The following is a 22,322-nucleotide window of genomic DNA, read 5'->3' on the forward strand; positions in this document are numbered from 1 at the left end:
CCAACAAGAGGGCCATGATGGCCCTGTATCGCTCCACTGTTTTTTCTTTGCGGAAAAAACTTGTAATGCGCATGGGTTTGAAATGTACTCAAGCATGTGACTTTCTCTTTCTATCCCTCGTCCCACTGGGGCATAAAGTTGGAAGGGTGAGCATTTTTATATATGGAAAAAGTTACTATCGTGTTAACTAAACAGACAAAAAGCCCAGGAATTGTTGCACAGGTCCTTTGCTTATAACTTAGGTACATTTATCTCTCCAAAAGATATTGTCGTTCTTTCTATTTCACAATTTTTAGATGCTGAAGATCAAATCTACGCATTTGATTTGAAACAGATTCACAAGACCCATAGGAATCAAAATGCCTTAACCCTTACCAAACAACACATTTGGACTTTCCCATTTGAAAGAGGTTGCAGACGTCAATTGATTAAAATGGAATGTGAAGGAAATGATCAGGTAGGGTAGAAATAATTGTGATAAAAGGAGAAATTGCTCATCAACCCACACATTTCTAAGACCAACAGGCCTGAGAATATTATGATAATCTAAAGATTATTTCTTTATATTTATAAATGTATTTAATTAAGTAATACATTTGACTTCTAAGATCAATCATAACTTGTATTAAGAAAACTATAAAATGGTCAGAAATATATATGGATTGTTGAGCAATGACAATCATTTCAACAATTCATGATCAGTCACTATTCACAAATGGAACAATGAATCATTAGTTATTAAAAAGCAGCATATACGATAGTTAAGAACATTGCACTTCATTAATTTCAACACCTTCTCTTGGATACAAAGTTTGAGTTTACCGTGCAGTATCATATATTGACTTTCCTTAAAATAATTATGTTCATGGAGTTGTGTTGTTAAAATCAATAATATATTATTAAACTGGTTTTAACACTACAAAAAAGACATGAAATTAACATGTCATCCAAAATATTTTCATCCGGATATATGGTCACTTTCGACATATTTAAATAAAACCCGACTTTTTTCAGTTTATAAGAAAAACATTCATAACACATGTTCTTACTTCAATGCCTTTGTAAGCAGTCACCATCTGACCTAAAATGGCACTAAATGACAGGGTTTTATCTCATGTTTACAAGATGTTGATGTTGTTGTGGTCACAGCCAAACGGCCGCAGTAATCTCCACTGGTAAACGTCATATGTTCAGTTTTGTGACACCCGGGGCCGGGTCAAATTTGAGCCCAGGGGAATAATTTGAACAAATTTGGTAGAGGACTATTAGATATCACTACATACCAAATTTGTAGCCCTAGCTCTATAATTAAGAACAAGAAGATTTTTAAAGTTTGCACAAAATAGGCCATTTAAGCATATGTTCATTTTTGTGACCCCTGGGGCAAGGTCAAATTTGTTCCTAGGGGCATAATTTGAACAAACTAAGTAGAGAACTATTAGATGTCACTACCTACCGAATTTGGTGGAAATAGGCCCAATGGTTATGACAATATTTTTATAGTTTGCTCAAAATGGGCCCAATATAAGCATATGTTCAATTTTGTGACCCCTGGGGAACGGTCAAATTGATCCCAGGGGCTTAATTTGAACAAACTTGGTAGAGGACTATAAGATGTCATTACATACCAAATTTGGTAGCCCTATGCCATACAGTTATGGACAAGAAGATTTTTTAAAGTTTGCACAAAATAGGCCTTATATAAGCAAATTTTCGATTTTTTGACCCCCCAGGGCAGGGTCAAATTTGACCCCAGGGGCATAATTTGAACAAACTTGGTAGAGGACTATTAGATGTCACTACATACCAAATTGGTAGCCCTAGGCCCATGGTTATGGACGAGAAGATTTTTTAAGTTTTCACAAAATAGGCCTTATATAAGCAAATTTTCAATGTTTTGACCCCCCGGGGCAGGGTCAAATTTGACCCCAGGGGCATAATTTGAACAAACTTGGTAGAGGACTATAAGATGTCACTACATACCAAATTTGGTAGCCCTTGGCCCAATGGTTATGGACAAGAAGATTTTTAAAGTTTACACAAAATAGGCCTTATATAAGCAAATGTTCAATTTTTTGACCTCCCGGGGCAGGGTCAAATTAGACCCCAGGGGCATAATTTGAACAAACTTGATAGAGAACAATAAGATGTCACTACATACAAAATTTGGTAGCCCTAGGCCCAATGGTTATGGACAAGAAGATTTTTAAAGTTTGCACAAAATAGGCCTTATATAAGCAAATTTTCAATTTTTTAACCCCCTGGGGCAGGGTCAAATTTGACCCCAGGGGCATAATTTGAACAAACTTGGTAGAGGACTATAAGATGTCACTACATACCAAATTTGGTAGCCCTAGGCCTAATGGTTATGGCAAAGAAGATTTTTAAAGTTTGCACAAAATAGGCCTTATATAAGCAAATTTTCAATTTTTTAACCCCCCGGGCAGGGTCAATTTGACACCATGGGCATAATTTGAACAAACTTGGTAGAGGACTATAAGATGTCACTACATACCAAATTTGGTAGCCCTAGGCCTAATGGTTATGGACAAGAAGATTTTAAAGCTTGCACAAAATAGGCCTTATATAAGCAAATTTTCAATTTTTTAACCCCCGGGGCAGGGTCAATTTGACCCCAGGGGCATAATTTGAACAAACTTGGTAGAGGACAATAAGATGTCACACATACCAAATTTTGTAGCCCTATGCCATACGGTTATGGACAAAAAGATTTTTAAAGTTTGAACAAATAGGCCTTATATAAGCAAATTTTCAATGTTTTGACCCCCCGGGGCAGGGTCAAATTTAACCCAGGGGCATAATTTGAACAAACTTGGTAGAGGACTATAAGATGTCACTGCATAGCAAATTTGGTAGCCCTAGGCCCAATGGTTACGGACAAGAAGATTTTAAAGTTTGCACAAAATAGGCCTTATATAAGCAAATTTTCAATTTTTTGACCCCCTGGGGTAGGGTCAAATTTGACCCCAGGGTCATAATTTGAACAAACTTGGTAGAGGACTATAAGATGTCAATACATACCAAATTTGGTAGCCCTAGGCCTAATGGTTATGGACAAGAAGATTTATAAAGTTTGCACAAAATAGGCCTTATATAAGCAAATTTTCAATTTTTTGACCCCCCGGGGCAGGGTCAAATTTGACCCCAGGGGCATAATTTGAACAAATTTGAAAGAGGTTCACCACAGGAACATTCCTGAGAAATTTCATCAGATTTGGACGAGTAGTTTAAGACAAGAAGATGTTTAAAGAAAAAGTTAACGCACGCACGCACGGACGCACAGACGCACGCACGGACGCACACACGACGGACACAGGACCATGACATAAGCCCCGCTGGCCTTTGGCCAGTGGAGCTAAAAATGAAATGTTGAAAGACCCAAATCACCTGTTTTAAAACCTCTACCATGTCCCCAATATCAAGCTTCAGCTCATCTTCCTGTTCTGGCTCATATGAAAACACAACCTTTGCTCGCTTCTTCTTTGTATTTGTATCTACAAATTAACAAATAAATTTTCATTGAAAACAATATTGACACTACCTTTAAATGACACTACCTTTAAGTGAACATATACACATACATTTGTACACTTTTCAACAAGAAATGGAATTCGAGAGGGCCATGATGGCCATTAAGCATTCACCAGAGTTCATGGAACCCAATTGTTGAAGACTTGACCTGATTAAAGGCACAAAAGTCAAAGAATTAGATAATAACACTAACATAACAACTTGGAATACCTCTGCTAGAGTACTGAGCAAGTTTCATGATGATTGGACCAAAAATGAGATCTCTAGTGTTAAACATGATTTGACTGTAGGCACATAACCTCAAAATCCCTTTTTCTGGAATAATCAGCAAAATTGACAAAAGCGATCACAAAGCTAACTATGAGCATGGTATGTTAATGTGAGCTGAAAACAAATGGCATGTTGCTATAGAACGTTCAAGTGGAAAAAGGGGCAATCTGTAATTTTTAAAGCTTGATGAAAAGAACATGCGCAACTTTATATCATGGTGATCAATGTCTGCAAGTTTGATGTTGTGCATTAAAAATTGTAGGAGAAGTAGGAGTGCTTACAGCCATGTTTGATCTACATACAGAAAAACAGACGGACGTCATTGCAATACCAGTATACCCCATTCACCATGTATCAGTGGGTAAAATAACATTAAATATCAGAGGGTTTTTTCATTCAAAAGCGGGTCCGGTAATTTCCTAATTTCCCAATGCTGCACATTTTCCCAATCCAAAGGGACCCGGCTCCATTCCCAAAATGGTGAAAAACAAGAATATCAGTGAAACTGACGGATGCTCCCCGATGATGAGCTTTGTCAATCTATGTGTTAATACCACATAAAAAAATCTATTATTAGCCTTGGTGACCTTGACCACATCAAAAGGTAGAGGTCCATGCAAGCTACCTACATACCAAATATGTAAGAGATTGGTAAATATTGAAGGCGCTATCAGAAACTGTAACATAATTGTGACGGAAAAATCTATTATTGGCCTTGGTGACCTTGACCCCAGTGACCTCAAACCTCATCAAAAGGTAGAGGTCAAGTGCTATGAGAAACTGTAACAAAAATGTGATGGAAAAATCTATTATTAGCCTTGGTGACCTTGACCCCAGTGACCTCAAACCTCATCAAAAGGTAGAGGTCCATGCAAGGTACCTACATGCCAAATATGTAAGAGATCAAACAAATATTGAAGGAGCTATGAGAAACTGTTACAAAAGTGTAACGGAAGGAAGGAAGTAAGAAAGTATGGAAGTACGGAACTGGCAACTATATGCTCCCCCAAAATTTTCGGGGAGTATAAAAACCACTGAATATATATTTGAAGCTAAATATAGCACCAAACGTATATACAGCATTGGCCAGTAAAAATACCTTGAGACAATAGAAAAGTTTGAAATGAAGATCTGTAGTACGTACACATACTGCAGAAGAATATTGAATTTTGTAATTACTCCGCTAAAGTGGACATGTAAGTCCGAGTTCTAGGTCATGCTAAATGACTGTTGGAAAAGTCCCTGAACCCATGTCCATTAATTTGTTTAAAAGCATGCAGGAGAAAAATAGTTATGAAGTTGCTGCAAGCACACCATAGGCCTTTTTATTCTAAAACCCAAACAGGCATAATTCTACTTTATTACAGTTGATAATTATTGTCTTTGGTTAGTGATCTGATAAAATGACCCAAACACTCAAATACAAACATATGTGTGTAGTTTCAAAATAACACTTTCAAACAAACAGATATGAAGAATTGTTACAAGCAAACTGTATCCAAAGAATTACAATACCAAACAAGAAACGGAGACGGGTGATGCTCCCCATTTTTTTTTGTCACAATATTGCACTATATATAAAGATAAATGGAAACGTCTTGAGGGGCATAACTTTGGACAAAATAATACAATGGATGGCTTAGCAACTTAAAAATTTCAAAGGGCCATAACTCTCTAAACAAGAGATTGCCAAGCAATATGGTCCCCTACTGGTGAAACTCCACCATTGTCAGTATTTTTTCTATATTTTTTTATATATTTGTTGCCATAGCAACCAGAATTTTGACACAGGAACACAATTAAATGACGTGCATAATCTCCATATTGCCATCTCTCCATGTTTCAAGTTTCATGAAAATATATGAAGAACTTTTTAAGTTATCGCAGGATCCAGAAAAGTATGACAGACTGACAAACAGACTGACAGACAGACGGAGTGCAAACCATAAGTCCCCTCCGGTTTCACCGGTAGGGGACAATAAATCATCTAACCAGAACCCACAAATAACATGCGCATCTCCTCAAGGTAGTTAAGCTTCCCATAAAGTTTCATTGAATTCCAGTCAGTAGTTGGGGGGACAAGAATTGCACTATATGTACAGTAAATGTACAATTTCAAAGGGCCATAACTCTGTGAAAAATCATCCAACCAGAACCGGCTGATAATATGCACATCTCGTCTTGGTTGTGAAGCTTCCCATAAAGTTTAATTAAATTGCGGTCATTAATTGATGAGAAATAGCCCAGACAAAAATTGTGCACGGACGGACACACACACGCACGGACAGACGAAGCGGTGACTATATGCTCCCCCCCAAAAAAATTTGGGGAGCATAACAAGTGAAAGTATAGCTATAATTTTCTGATGAAAAGTTAAGCGAAAACTTCTTCATATTGAGCACCAATGTTCCATGTCTGCATTCTGAGCACCAATGTTCCATGTCTACATATTGATCACCAATGTTCCATGTCTACATATTCAGCCCCAATGTATCATGTCTACATATTGAGAACCAAAGTTCCATGTCTACATATTGAGCACCAATATTCCATGTCTACATACTGAGCACCAATGTTCCTTGTCTACATATTCAGCACCAATTTTCCATGTCTACATATTGAGAACCAAAGTTCCATGTCTACATATTGAGAACCAAAGTTCCATGTCTACATATTGAGAACCAAAGTTCCATGTCTACATACTGAGCACCAATGTTCCATGTCTCTTTATTCAGCACCAAAGTTCCATGTTGTCCCAAGTATGGACTCACCTTTTCTCTTCATCATTGGCGGCCCTTCATGGCCAACCTGTCCCAGCTTGAGCTTGTTGGCGAGGTCCTTCACCGACTGCCGCTTGGTGGCCTGTATGTCCTTCTTCTTGCCATCATCTTTCTTGCCATCATCTTTCTTGGCTGCCTCCTTCTCGGGAGCCTTCCTCACCTGCACAGTTCACACATTATACTCTAGTCACATCATGCCAAAACATATTGATAAGTTCTCATACATAATTCAGACCCCCCAGAAATGGACCTAGCATGCAAAAATTGTATTCTATTTTTTATGTAATCAGAGCCAAGCAGAAAAAATGTATTCATTGCATGTTATTGACCTTTAACATTAGTGTAACATGAATAGAAACATTGATTTCACTTCTTAGCCTTACAAATAAGAGGGCCTGAAAGGCCCAAAGTCGCTCACCTGAGATTCAAAGGAACTGACCTGTTCTGTGCAGCCCAAGATGTCATTAGAACAAAATGTTCTTACCAACTTTCATGACTAGTGAACACCCTGGCAGTCACGTTTTTCAACAGACCAGAACGATTTTCATACACATCCAAGATATCATTTAAACAAATATACTGACAAAGTTTCATGAAGATTCATAAGTCCATATAAGGAACAAGAGTGCCAAACTGTCACAAGATACGCCCGTTCGAAGGTTTTGGACACCATGCTCAATGCTTGAAATGCACTAAGTGACCTTGAGACCTAGTAATTGACCCGGCATGACCCATATTTGAACTTGACCCAGATATCATTTAGACGTTAACATCTGACTAAATTCGGTGAAGATCAGATGAAAACTGCTTCAATTAGAGAGCGTACACCATGCTGTACGCTTGAAATGCACTAAGTGACATTGTGACCTCGTTTTGACCCGGCATGACCCATATTGAACTTGACCTACATATCATCTAGACACAACTTCTGACCAAACTAGAGCTTTGTCACAGATGGGACGAATACCCCCACATGCCGCATTGACACATAATATTTTGCATGTTGTCTTCACAAAAAACAGCATATATTTTTTATATTGTGAGCATTTTACGAAACCTTAACGCAGATTTCGAAACCTAAACGCGATCCTAAATTCAAGGTCAAGGTCACAGGGGTCAAATTTGTGTGCGTATGGAAAGGCCTTGTCCACATACACATGCATAACAAATATGAAGGTTATATCTCAAGGGACATAAAAGTTATAAGAATTTTTTGAAACTAAACGCAGATTTCGAAACCTAGATGAGGACCCTAAGTTCAAGGTCAAGGTCACACGGGTAAAAAAATGTGTGCGTATGGAAAGGCCTTGTCCATATACACATGCATACCAAATATGAAGGTTATATCTCAAGGGACATAGAAGTTATGAGCATTTTTCGAAACCTAAACGCAAAGTGTGACGGAAAGACGGACAGACAGACAGACAGAGGGACAGTCCGATCACTATATGCCCCCTTTTCTTCGAAAGGGGGCATAAAAATTAATTAATTCATCAATTAATGGATTAATGACTAGTAGAACAACATGACAATGCTGAATATTTTATCTTGTCTGATGAATTTAATTGCAATTATAATAAGAGCTCTAGCTCTGTCTCAACTTAATTGAAAGCAAGACACAATTTGACGCAGTACAGAATAGCTCTGTTCTAGACACTAAAATTTCCCATGGGCTGCAATTTACATCATATTGCAACCTGTCCAAAATTTGAATCCGTAAAATTAAGCCGGGATCTGGGGCTATAGGTCCTCTACGTGGAAAAAAGAGATTGTAAAGATCATCCGTATCACCTTGTGCGTATTTGTCACACTATAATTTTTACATGGTTCAAACAGAAATCGCAAACCTAAATTCAAGCACTTTTCAAGGACTTTTAAGGCCAAATTTTCATTTTCAAGGCCAAGAACAGTACGTTAGTTTCCTTTTACAAAAATGCATTTTCAAACCAGATTAACACAGTAAATGTCATTTAATTGCTCAACCTCATTAAACTTATTGCATATTAACTCATACATGTTATTTAATTACATACAATACATGTTTTAATATCCATCCCTTAACTCAATGAGTCTCACATAATTATGTATTTCCTTTTTAAAGTTATTACAAACAAACATATTGATTCTCAATTTCATGTTTTCTCTGTGGGTTTCCCCTTTCTTGTGGCTTTTCAAAGTGCTTTCCCCATCCCCCGACATCAATGGTCTTCATACATTCTCGACAATGTGCTTTTCGAATGTCATTTGTTTTCTGTACCAGGAATATTCAGTTAACCACCCTGGTTTGAAACGACACTTCCCCATCGCTGCGTTTTCACTCACGAAAATTGATCACAACGAAGAACCTCTGACGTAGTACACATAATCTGTGACGTGTACACATAACATTTCGTACTCAATAGTGTACGAAGCTTATATTTCGTACTCAACTTTTTGCGCGAAGGAATTTATGATAAATTTTCATAATATTTCCCTTAAAGAACGATTTAAGTTAATAATTAAAGCGATGATAAAAGTAATTTTGAGCAGAAATAAACATTTTCAAGGCTTTTTTTACATGAAATAAGCACTTTCAAGCACTTTTTCAAGGCCAACCTTTGTTCAAGGGCTTTTCAAGCCTAGGACTCATTTTCAAGCACTTTTCAAGCCCTGTGCCGAACCCTGTTTTATAAAGAAAGTCAAAAATATATTCAAATTGACAAAAAATACTGTGTCTGAAACAGACAGTTCAAAAATGTACGCGTTTTGCATAAAATGTGCACATCGTTTGACTGCATAAAATGAAAATAAGTTACTTAGCTACATGAAATACGTAATCAATAATGATTGGGTTAACATATTGCTTTACTATATGTATTGTAGTGCTTTAATTTGCTAATCAATCACTTAAAATATTTCAATATGACATACTTTTGTAACATTTTGTTGACTTGTATGATTTTCAGAAAGCAGCGAAGATTTTGTGTCAGTAACTGTTCATGTCTGTGACAACCGCTAACAATTCAGAAGTCAATCAATAAAATACCGGACAAAATCGGTACCGAGCGCACATTTCGGGACTACCAGGGAAGCCTAAAATGCTAAAACAATATTCGTTTTGAAATGATCCTGCACTTGAAGGAATTTGAACCTATCCCCCCAAAAAAAACTAATCGAATTTGCATTGATCTCAAAATCGACCCTGAACGGTGCAAATCCGGATTTCCAGGATAATTCTGACAATTGACACCCCCTGTAATATTGTCGCTTTGTGAAATTGTCAAATATTTCTTAATTAACATGACACATGCGGCCCAACTAGGGTGCCTAAAATCAAGTCCAAATTTTGGACATCATGGGCTTTTTAATCCCAATTAGGAAATGTGACCAAATTAAGTGAAATTAAAAGCTTTGATTTAAATTTATTTAGAATTGTAAAAAATGCATTATTGCTTGATTTATAACTTTTGAATAATACATGTATTGATAAATGTACATAAAATAGAAAACACTAAAAAATAAAGTTATTAGTTAAATGGATATTAAAACAACAAATTCTTTATTTTTGAACGTTAAATCCATCCTTATTGAACCCCTACACCATCAAATCTGGGGTATTAAACCCATGTGTTTTGGCACACCCCTATGGTCACAGTGAAGGGGAACCTTATAACTCATTATTAATGCACTGCAGCAGACAAACTCTATAAGTTATTTCTTAGTCAGCTGACACAAAAGATCACAGACAATGATGATAACACAGTTTGGGAAAGACTAATAAACTGAGTTAAAAACTCCTTCCCCCACACCCCAACCAGAATTCTTGATGTAGGAACAAAATGAAACTAGAGCTTTGTCACAGACGTGACTAATACCCCCACATTCCGCATTGACACAGAATATTTTGCATGTTGTCTTCACAAAAAACAGCGGACACCATGCTCAATGTTTAAAACGCACATAGTGACCCCGTGACCTAGTTTTTGTCCTGACATGGCCCATGTTCCAACTTGACCAACACATAATCTAGATACAACTTCTAACCAAGTGTGGTGAAGATCGGATGAAAACTACTTGAAGTAGAGAGCGGACACCATGCTCAATGTTTAAAACGCACTAAGTGACCCAGTGACCTAGTTTTTGACCTGCCATGACCCATGTTTAACCCTGGCCTAGACATCATCTAGATACAACTTCTGACCAAGTTTGGTGAAGCTCGGATAAAAACTACTTGAATTAGAGAGCGGACACCATGCTCAATAATTAAAACGCACTAAGTGACCCTGTGACCTAGTTTTTAACCCAGCATGACCCATTTTCAAACTTGACCTAGACATCATCTAGATACAACATCTGACCGAGTTGGTGAAGATCGGATGAAAACAACTTGAAATAGAGAGTGGACACTAAATACGGACCAACAGACCAACCGACAGACAGACAAGCTCACTCCTATATACCCCCCTAAACTTCGTTTGTGGGGGTATAATGACGTGCATAATCTCCATATCGCCATCAATCCATGTTTCAAGTTTCATGAAAAAACATGATGAACATTTAAAGTTATTGCAGGATCCACCATTTTAAGCAATATTTCTAGTCTATTTGTTGCCATAGCAACCAGAATTCTTGACGTAGGAACAAAATGACATGACGTGCATAATCTCCATATTGCCATCTGTCCAGGTTTCAAGTTTCATGACAAAAAATATGAAGAACTTTTAAAGTTATCGCAGGATCCAGAAAAGTGTGACAGACTCACTCACAGAGCGCAAACCATAAGTACATGTACCCTCCGTTTTCACCGTTTTTTATATAAAGACAAGGGACAAAATTGTCACAAAACCAGGTTTTCATTGTGAAAAAAAAATCTGATAAAGGGAGAAAACTCAAACTGAACTTTTGAAATGACCAAAAAAAATTAACCCCCTTTGTAATTTTTTTTTTTTTTTTAAATCTATTTTTAGTCGTGGCGACCTTGACATTGGAGATATTGACGTGATTCTTTCGTGGGACACACCGTCCCATGATGGTGAACAAATGTGCCAAATGATTTTAAAATCTCACAATGAATGACATAGTTATGGCCAGGACAAGCTCATTTATGGCCATTTTTGACCTTTGAACTCAAAGTGTGACCTTGACCTTGGAGATATCGACGTAATTATTTCGCGCGACACACCGTCCAATGATGGTGAACAAATGTGCCAAATGATTTTAAAATCTGACGATGAACGACATAGTTATGGCTCGGACAAGCTCATTTATGGCCATTTTTGACCTTTGAACTCAAGTGTGACCTTGACCTTGGAGATATCGACGTAATTATTTCGCGCGACACACCGTCCAATGATGGTGAACAAATGTGCCAAATGATTTTAAAATCTGACAATGAACGACATAGTTATGGCCCGGACAAGCTTGTTCCGCCAGCCCGCCAGCCAGCCAGCCAGCCAGCCCGCCCGCATTCGCCAATCTAATAACCAGTTTTTTCCTTCGGAAAACCTGGTTAAAAATATGCTGTACTGCCAGAAGTATGGATAGCTGAAATTTAATCCATGTTAACATTTTAGTCATGCAAGCCTTTTAGTAATAACACTAAAGCATTTTAAATTTGTTTGCTTTGGTAACAATGTACATGTATTGTAATATTGTTATAACAAACTATTACTTATACAGTCTACTCTTGTTATCTCAAAGTCAGCCGGAACAAAAAACAAATATCGAGATAACGAGAGTTCGAGATTTCATATTAGGCATTTTCAAAGAAACAATGAGAGGAAAATTTACCTTGGTTTTAACATCTATATACCTGTTAAGTGGTCTAACTAAAGCCGTCCCGCACAGAATCGGGAGCAGCCGGGCGAAGCGGGACGGTGAAGTATCAAAGAAATTTTTTTCTCACCTTTGCCGACACTGGGACAGTTATTCGCACTTTGAGATAAACCACAGTAAATACATGTAAAATCGGGACTTGGGACAAAGTTTTATATCGCGATATAGAATTATTGGACATAACGAAAATCGAGATATCCAAAGTCGAGATAACGAGAGTAGACTGTATTTGAAAATTTGCTTCTTCATACGGAAGAAAACATGTTTGTATCTACACACAAATCTACTAATGAGTCAACCATAAATTGCCATTCAAATAAGGAATTAACTGTAAAGGATTGTCATCATTTTATGAAGTAAGGACTTTTTAAATCCACAATTTTTATCTTATCCAACACGTGTTATCCCAATAATATAATCCACAATTATTTTAAAAACTATTGAATTAAAAAACAAATTTACGACTATATACGTTACATTTGATGCGCATTAAGTTAACATTAACAGCCTAACAAAACAAATTTAACTTTCTCCACAAACCTTGACAAAGTTATCTGGAAACATGCCCTTCTTTCCGTTGAGCTCTCCCTCCCACCAGCCCCCGTCCTCCATGACCACATTCTTGATCACGTCTCCCACCTTGATGGTCAGCTCATCTGGCTGCTCAGCCGTGTATGGAAACTCTACCTCAACTTCCACTGGAAGTAGTGTTGATCAGATAAATATCAAGTAATGTACAGAATGTTCACTTCCACCGGAAAAACGGTACACAGTTATAAAACTATTATCAGGCATAAGTAGGAACTCTGTAGAACATAGACTTTAATAGAAAACATGACAAGGAAGAATAATATAGGGCAGGGTTCTCAATAACTTTTGAGCCAACAGGCCCAAATGTGAAACCAACAGGCCTTCTAGGGGGGTCCGCGGGGCATGCTCCCCCTGAAAATGTTAAAATTGAGCACTTGATTTCCTGCATTTTGGGCCATTTTATGGCTATTAAAGTGGTCAACCAGGCACTTAAATTTGAGCATTTTTGAGTGCATTTTTATGAATTTTAGCTTTTTTTACTAAAAAAAGATAAATGGAAAAAGCTCTTTATTACTTCTGTAAAATTTTAACTCAAAATGTGATGAACAGAAAGTCAAAACATTTTACTGCTTTTTGACCGATTCCAATATGCGCCTTTTCATAGTTGTTGTTGTAATGCGTTAAGGGAGGTAATGAAGCGACATCTTTGCTTAATAGCAAATAGGAGCAAAATTACTGAAGACATGCACATTTCAAAAAGTCCATTGCCGATTTTCCAAATCTGAGCGATTTTCAAACCGGCCAAAATCTGATTTCAAACGGCCGATTTGGCCCGCGGCCGGCTCTTATTGAGAACCCTGATAGGGTCATACATTATATACACAAACTGTTCTTCATCTTCGACCATTTTTAGGGCTAATTTGGGCCCAAGTGAAGTCCTCTGCTAAAAAGTATATATTTTTCCCCTATCACAACATTATAATTCCTCTCAAAATTTAAAATAAGAAAAAATCAACTTAATTTGGACAAAAATTTACAAATTTAGGAGGAATATTTTAACAATCTTTTTTTTTTCATTAAATCAAGTTTAGCATTACAATAATTAAACATTTGTAGATTAGTATTTAATTCATATTTACAGCTCAGTAAAATATAAACATGTCATCTTTCTTATCAAAATAATATATTTCCCCTTTGTCATACAAATTTCCTATTAATTTACATGTATTAGGGCAAGATAGAGGATGTATGCATGAATTATTTCTGTAAATACAAAAGGAAATATTTATGACTGTACCAAAGATGTACAGCAAAGTCTTCTCCTAGCCATAATTGCTCTGTGACCATTACATTGGACAAAGCACTTTAGGACCAATGATTAAGATATTTGAATTTACAATTTTATTCAAATATTATCCCATCCATTAGTCACCACTCACTGTTAGACCCTCTGTCGACAACCCATAAGATGTAACGTTCCATTATATTGTAGGTGTATGATTTTTGAACCAATAAATTAGCTTGTTATATAAAAGGCGTTAGGTTTTGCCTAGGAAATTGGTTTAACCATGAAAAATTGAAACCTCCCAAGTCTAAAACTAATTCGAACTGGCAATTTTTTCAAGTCAGTCAGTCTGAATGACTGACGGATTTTTTAAGATTTTGCAAACACTGATATTTATTTGATAACCCCATGAATTCAATTTAAAAAATAATATTATATGTTATCTCAGGGCTTCTGGTGTCGTTCGCCAATGCAGCACTTCCGTTAGCTTTTAAAAGTTGGAAATCCTGACTTCCAAGCCTAAAATTTTGGACGTCCCACACATAAATTTTGAAGTCCTGATTTCATTTATTATTTTAATATACCTACATGTTCCAACTCTATCTATTACCCGATAATTCAGTATTATAACGATTTCTATTTTCAAAACCAAAATACGGACAATAATGACGTCCGCAAACGTCTGCCATTTTACGCAAGTTGAATTGTGGGATGGGGGAATTCCTATTGAACATGCCTTAATCACGTGACGCGATTTGAGAAAATAGAGCACTGTTCATATTTAGTAATTATGACAAATCAACTACTGAATTTTAAATGTTACATGTAAATTATGATCGACGACAAAAACTGTATCCGAAAACGACTGTCCGAAAAAAATGTACGTGTTTTGCACATGAAATAATCTGTGCACATCGTTTGACTTGTTTGACTGCAGAAAATGAAAACAGATAACTAATTAAATACGTAAGCAATATATCATTTGGTTAACATATTGCTTTACAATATGCTATTGCACTACTTTACTTTTCTAATCGACACTTAAATATTTCAAGATGGCGGGCATTTGACTTGTAAGATTTTTGGAAACTAGCGAAGATATTTCGTAACAAATCGGAAATAAATAAATAAAATACCGGGGAAAATCGGTACTGAAAATTTCCCGAATGCCGACTATTAAATTCGTTCTCAAATTATCGCGCACGTGAACGAATTTTCTTGAATTAATTATTTGTCGGTTATTTCCATACTGTCTTCAGATTTTTTTCATCGCAAATTGGGCGATTGAGAGACAATTTTTCTATCGCCAGAGCCTAGATGTCATTGCATTGGCGATCAGGGGATGGGTTAATTTTGCAGACTGCTTATTTTCAAATGCGTATAAACAAACGTGTTATCCGAAATCATTTCCAGATTTTATTATTCACGGAAAGTTACGAAAATTCTAGCAACACAAACATTTCTCGTGTATTTCGTGTACATATGAAAATCATGCGAAAATTAGACTTCATGTACAAAATCACATCATTCATCCTCAGGGAAAGCGTGGACTGAAATATTTGATTGCTGAATAAACACATCCTTACACAGAGGTCGCTAATGTATACAGCTTCACGTGGAGTCTGCCTGTATTCGGCTGCCTGAGCGCTGATTGGCTGATGCGCTTACCAAGAAGACTTTGATTGACAGCTGGAGAAATCAATATTGGCCACTCGCTGTGAAATTCATTGAAAACAGTAGCTCTAAGGTGGAGTTGAACGGTCTGAATAACCCGATTTACTGTTGACATTTGTACGTGTTGTGTATTAGAAAATAGCGTACATGCGGATTATTGGATGTCCAAGGGACTTCCACCATTTGCATAATGGACGTACGACTGTCGTTTTCGGGCGTAATTTACGCCCGGACGTCCACTAACGGAAGCGCTGCCAATGGCGAAAATTTAGCGATTTCTGTGAATAAAATTAGCGTTTGGCGAAAATGTTCAGGCAGTGAAGTTCTTTTTTCCTATCAAGTGCCATCCAGATAGTAAACTATTTTAACCATAGACTGTGCTACAAAACATCACCGTGTTATTGACCTGAAAATTGGGTACACAGTCTGTATCAACAGTGGTCAGAACTGGGCATCGAGACAAACGAAAATGAAAACAAAACAATGGTGTAACTGTACATCTAATCAGCTTAAATAAACAATTAAATCTGATTGAAGACTGCAGCCGATTTCAAACAACTTGAATAAAAGCAGTTAGCTAACAGGGTTTTTTTTTACTAAGAAAGTGACGTTGATAGTCGGAGTCTTCCCCTACCAGACTTTTTCCCCTCTAAATACAATTTTCCCTCCAAGAATATCATTTTTCACCAAAACATATCTTTTTTAGCATTTATTTAAGCTTTAAATCGAATATTGTTAATTTTGATTGCTTAATTATCCATCGCAATACTAGCTCATTTGTGGTGGTCACGAAAACACGTTAAAATAGAAATAAGCGTCTACCGAGTTAGATTAGATTGTGTAGTTTGCGGTTCCAGTTCATTTTTGCAAAGTCATGCGGAACATTTCACACTTTATCGCTGTAAACGTTCTTACATCTGAGTTGTTAAGCGCATGCTACATAACATAATGGATAAAGGAAAGTCAATCTAAATGTCATTAGTGTTTGTTAACGATTTTTTTAATGATTTTGACAGAATACTTCTTTATTGTAATTGGGAAAAATGTCATCTAGATTTGATTGGGAATGGGGCAGTTTTTTTTTGCTTTGGGAATGCCTCCATTTTCTTGAGGCGCAGACGGTGGAGAAAAAACCCTGAAATCTGAGTAGATGAGTTATAGACATTGATTTAAACAGATTTTATTTTCCCCCAAATATGTTTCTTTCGCACTCTATTTTCCCCTTTCACCCAGTGTCCAGCGTCTTCCCCTTTTAAAACAAGAGAGCCGGAAAGGCCCAAAGTCGCTCACCTGAGATTCAAAGGAACTGACCTGTTATGTGCAGCACACGATGTCATTAGAACAATATGTTCTTACCAACTTTTACAACTAGTGAACACCCTGGCAGCCACGTTTTTCAAAAGACCAGAACCATTTACATACACATCCAAGATATCATTTAAACAAATATACTGACAAAGTTTCATGAAGGTTCATAAGTCGAAGAACCAATTTCGAACTTGTCCAAAATATCATTGGGACAAATCTTCTGACAAAATTTCATGATGATCGTACAATAAATATGGCTTCTAGAGTGTTAACAAGGTTTAACTATAGCTATATAAGGAAAAATGCCACGCCTCCTTGGCGGCCATGTTTTTCCACCAACCGGAACCATATTCGAACTCATCCAAGATGTGATTGGGACAAATCATCTGACCAAGTTTCATGATGATCGGACAATAAATGTGGCCTCTAGAGTGTTAACAAGGTTTTACAAAAGCATGATATATAGTCATATTAGGAAAAATGCCCCCCCCTGGTGGCCATGTTTTTTAAGCAACCGAAACCATTTTCGAACTCATCCAAGATATCATTAGGACAAATCTTCTGACCAAGTTTCATGAAGATCGGAAAATAAATGTGGCCTTTAGAGTGTTAACAAGGTTTTACTATAGCCATATAAGGAAAATGCCCCGCCCCCTGGCAGCCATGTTTTTCAACCAACCAGCATCATTTTCGAACTCGTCCAAGATATTATAGGGGTGAATCTTCTGACTAAGTTTCATGAAGATCGGACAATAAATGTGGCCTCTAGAGTGTTAACAAGATTTTACTATAGCCATATAAGGAAAAATGCCCCGCCCCTTGCCTTGGCAGCCATGTTTTTCAAGCAAACATAACCATTTTTGAAGTCATCCAAGATATCATTGAGACCAATCTTCTGATCAAATTTCATGAAGATTGGACAATAAGTGTGGCCTCTAGAGTGATCACAAGGTTTTACTATAGCCATATATAGCCATATAAGGAAAAATGCCCCGCCCCTTGGCAGCCATGTTTTTCAAGCAAACGTAACCATTTTCGAACTCATCCAAGATATCATTGAGACCAATCTTCCTACCAAATTTCATTAAGATTGGACAATAAATGTGGCCTCTAGAGTGTTAACAAGGTTTTACAATAGCCATATAAGGAAAACTGCCCCGCCCTCTGGCAGCCATGTTTTTTTCACCGTTCTGGACCATTTTCGAACTCGTCCAAGATATCAATGAAACCAATGTTTTGACCAAGTTTCATGATGATTGGGCAAAAATTGTGACTTCTAGAGTGTTTACAAGGTTTCTCTATAGCCGTATAAGGAATACTGCCCTGCCCTCTGGCGGCCATGTTTTTCAACGGACCGGAACCATTTTTGAACTCAACCAACATATCATTAAGACAAACATTTTGACAAAGTTACATATAGATTGGGCATCAAATGTGACTTCTACAGTGTTCACAAGGTTACCACTTACCTCTAAAAACTAATTCCAAAATGTTATATTTTCTGTGCAACAACTGTTTTAACTCCAAATTTGATTTACTTGAAAACGAAAGTAGCCATCGCTCTTGAACCCGGCTTAGCAGTGAATTACACTGACAGAGCCAGGCACATAAATATCCAATCAACAACAACAACGATGTTTTAAAAAATGTGAATAAATGGAAATTACTTATCATTCTGATTGTATTGGAATAAGTTTTTAGGGGTAAGTGGTTGCATATGCATGCATTATTTGACACGCTTCGTTTTTTCAAAGGAATACGACGGGAGCTATCGATTAAGGGGCAAAAACTAAAAAATATTGTTTGAAAGTCTGTAGAAGATTTATTCGTGTTGACAAACGGACTCGAAATATTGCTCGGTTTTCGACCGACTGTGAGTTAACGGCTGGACAGATATTTTTGAAGTTAACTTTTTTTGAAAGGTTGTCCAATTGCCCATAGTAGGATCAAGGGATGCTTTGGATTAAAGCTATTTTTGACATTTTTGCGGCCCGCGAAGACAGGTCTATAATAAAGTCTAGTTAATGACCTTGTTATGATTCCAATATCAGAGGGTGGGGATTTTTTTTCATGGCTCTTTGTCAATTTTTTTCATATTAAACATGATTTTATATATTTATTTGAATATATTGGGTCCTAAAAATATATATATGAAAAATACTATCCTGGGTACGTTACTTCCACCTGTGATTAGATCTACACCTGCAACTTTATTTAGGACTTTGACTTTAATATCATACTTGTTCATGTGTTTAAGAACAAAAAGGTCAGAGACATGCCTCTTTTTCTAAAAAAAAAACCTTAATTTGAAGGTGAGTTATAGACATTGAAATGAACAGTTTTTATTTTTTCCCCAAATATGTCTCTTTCGCGCTCGATTTTCCCCTTTTACCCAGCGTCCAGCGTCTTCCCCTTTTTCTAAAAAAAACCCCTGCTATGTTACGTAGGTTAAAAAGGTTCTGGTTGATCATAACTATAAATATAGATTTTTTTTTTTAATGCAGGTCGAGTAAAATAAAGTGAAGGGCGAGTGGATTGTCAGGCCTACTCGCCCTGCAGGGCAAGTGGCTCTGGAAAAATTCTTCAACGCCTGGACTGATAATGAACTGGTGATATTCACGCCTGACTTATCAACCACCATTCGCATCTTAAGTGCTTCGGGGCTATGTTTCGCGAAAATCGTTTAGTAACATCGCATAGTAAATTAATGAAAAGACTAATTTTGTCTTGAGTTAATAAAATAATATTAATAAATTTTAAATTAAATTTACAAATTACATAATTGCTGTACATTGTAAGTATACCAATGGAAGTGCTATAATACAGCGGCTTATAAAAACAAATATAGGTCTCTGTCTTTTTCTAGACTTGCAACAGGCAGTCCCATGCTTGGCTAAAACTTTGGCTTCAGTTTCAAAAATTTGGCTACAAAAAGTTCATATGTCGAAAATGTTGGCTACAGAAATTTTTTAGCCAGGGGGAGACCTGATTCTGGCCAATTTTGATGATGAATGTTTCTAAGATTTTGTAATCCCAACAGTGCGCCATTTTTCTGAAGTAATGTGTACAAATAATTATGGGATAGGTTTTTTCTATTTGAACATGCACAAAGCAGGTAATGCAGTGTGCGTAACTTTAATTATGATTCCTGGGTGCAGGATAACGTGACTTCGTGGGGTTTCCAATTAAATGTAAATTGATTAACACACCGGTATGTGGTGCTTTTTCTCTAATAACTTTTTAAAACAATTTTTCTTAAGAATTTTAACTACTGCATTAAAGACAGTTTTTTATTCTGCGTATGGCAATGTGAATTAACTACATCAGAACAACATTATTTAATAAGCCTGTATTCTTGGACAAAAATTTTAATGTCTACTGCATTTATGTACATGGTTACGGTTCATGAAACGTGGAATTTTGTCACCGATTTCAGATGTATTCAAGGATTTTCTTAAATCTTAAGATATCGAAACAAACTGTAAGAAAAACTGTCTTTTGTGCACTAAAGATTTTTGCAAATGTATTTCAATAACTTAAGATATTTGCAAAAGTAAAGTTCTTAATGTTGTGTTTACATTTTGTCCAGTCTGTGTGCAAAACTCAGGTAACCCAGTTTATTCTGCACCCTGGATTCTAAATGTACACTGAATTTAAGCTGTTAGTATAAACTCACAATATCTTACAAGAATTTTAAAAAAATACCGCATGTCAGTAGTTTCATGAAATACTTGCACAATTGTGCTTCCCTGCTGTAAGGTTGAATGTTTTGGTATGTTTGACAGTCTTTTACTCAAAGTAAAACTTGAGTTTTACAACAAACATGGACCATCTCTGTTATGACAATTGCTTTGGGGGAAATCGGAACAAAAAGTTGAATCATGTGATAGTATAATAGATCGCATTTTAAAAATGAGACTCCATTAAGCATACATTTTACAGTAGTTGAAATTTACATTGAAATTGCTAACTGATCAGACGAATTTTATTAGACTTGAGGTGGTGTCACACTAATTGCAAAAAATACAACAATTAATTCAAAACTAATGCACAGCATCATTAACTAGCAACTGTTCCGTGTGTCTGCGAAACAATTTTACCCAGAGAATCCATATTACGACGGGTTAACGCTAGCGCTCATAGAAAAATATTTCTTCCGAGCAACAGTTAAAATGGCGACGAGTCACGTGATTTTAAATATCACGCCCAACTATGCAAACGACATGTTCGTTTTCCGCATTTGTACGTAAATCTGTCGGATCACTACCCGATATGTATATCGCTTACAGAAACATTTACAGTGAAAGGAACAAAAACAAGTGCTAAAAACAAACTGCTAAGAATTAAATGGGGCAAAATTGATACACAACTTTACTCCGATGCAATGCGAAAAAGAATATTGATGCTAGACACCACGGATCTAAAAAAAAACATCTGAAATAGAAGATTTTTCACTTAAATTAATGACAGTTATGAAACAAACTAAAGAAGCCAATTCCACATCTCTGAATAAACGTAAATCTAATCCTAAATTAAAAGTATGGACATTGAAAATTGTCTAAAAGATATGAGAGAAGCATACACGTTGTGGTGTTCGGAGGGTAAACCGAGAGACACAGATAATATAATATTCAGGAATTAAAAAACTTCCAAAAAGATATTAAGGAGCTCATATCGACGTGAACAAGCAAGGAGTTCAGCTTAGGATAAAGAGAACATTATAAACGCCAGAACAAGAGATTCAAAATTATTTCACAAACTGATTAATAAGAAGAGAAATAATAAACAGTGTATTATTGAAGACTTATATGTGGATGACGAACACTTAAATGGTTCAGATTCAGTGGCAATAGGATTTAAGAAACATTTTCAGAAACTTGCACAACTCTCCACCGATACTACCTTTGACAGTGAATACCATAAACAAGTGACCGAAGAGTACAGACACATCAGTGATCTAGATTTCGATAAAGAAGTACCATCAATCACACCTGAAGAACTTGAAAAAGCATTTTCTCATTTGAACAAAGGGAAAGCTCCAGATTATTATGGAATAACAATTGAAAGTGTCACAAACGGCGGACAAACACTTCATAGTGCAATCCTTA

The 22,322-nt window shown here is 36.5% G+C and overlaps 1 protein-coding gene across 1 annotated transcript in view; it reads right to left on the reverse strand.

Annotated features, from left to right (window-relative positions):
- Positions 1 to 21,462, reverse strand: part of LOC127852563 (uncharacterized) — a 95,611-nt gene extending 74,149 nt beyond the window's left edge. Inside the window, exons 1-4 of the mRNA XM_052386517.1 lie at positions 21,315 to 21,462; positions 12,957 to 13,114; positions 6,594 to 6,762; positions 3,400 to 3,515 (exon numbers count right to left, since the gene is read on the reverse strand). Of these exons, the coding sequence (XP_052242477.1) occupies positions 3,400 to 3,515; positions 6,594 to 6,762; positions 12,957 to 13,114; positions 21,315 to 21,327 (456 nt within the window). The 5' untranslated portion in view covers positions 21,328 to 21,462. The remainder of the gene's footprint in view (positions 1 to 3,399; positions 3,516 to 6,593; positions 6,763 to 12,956; positions 13,115 to 21,314) is intronic.
- Positions 21,463 to 22,322: the final 860 nt, after the last annotated feature.

This window comes from Dreissena polymorpha, chromosome 12 (genome assembly GCF_020536995.1).
Source record: "Dreissena polymorpha isolate Duluth1 chromosome 12, UMN_Dpol_1.0, whole genome shotgun sequence".
Taxonomy (NCBI): Eukaryota; Metazoa; Mollusca; class Bivalvia; order Myida; family Dreissenidae; genus Dreissena; species Dreissena polymorpha.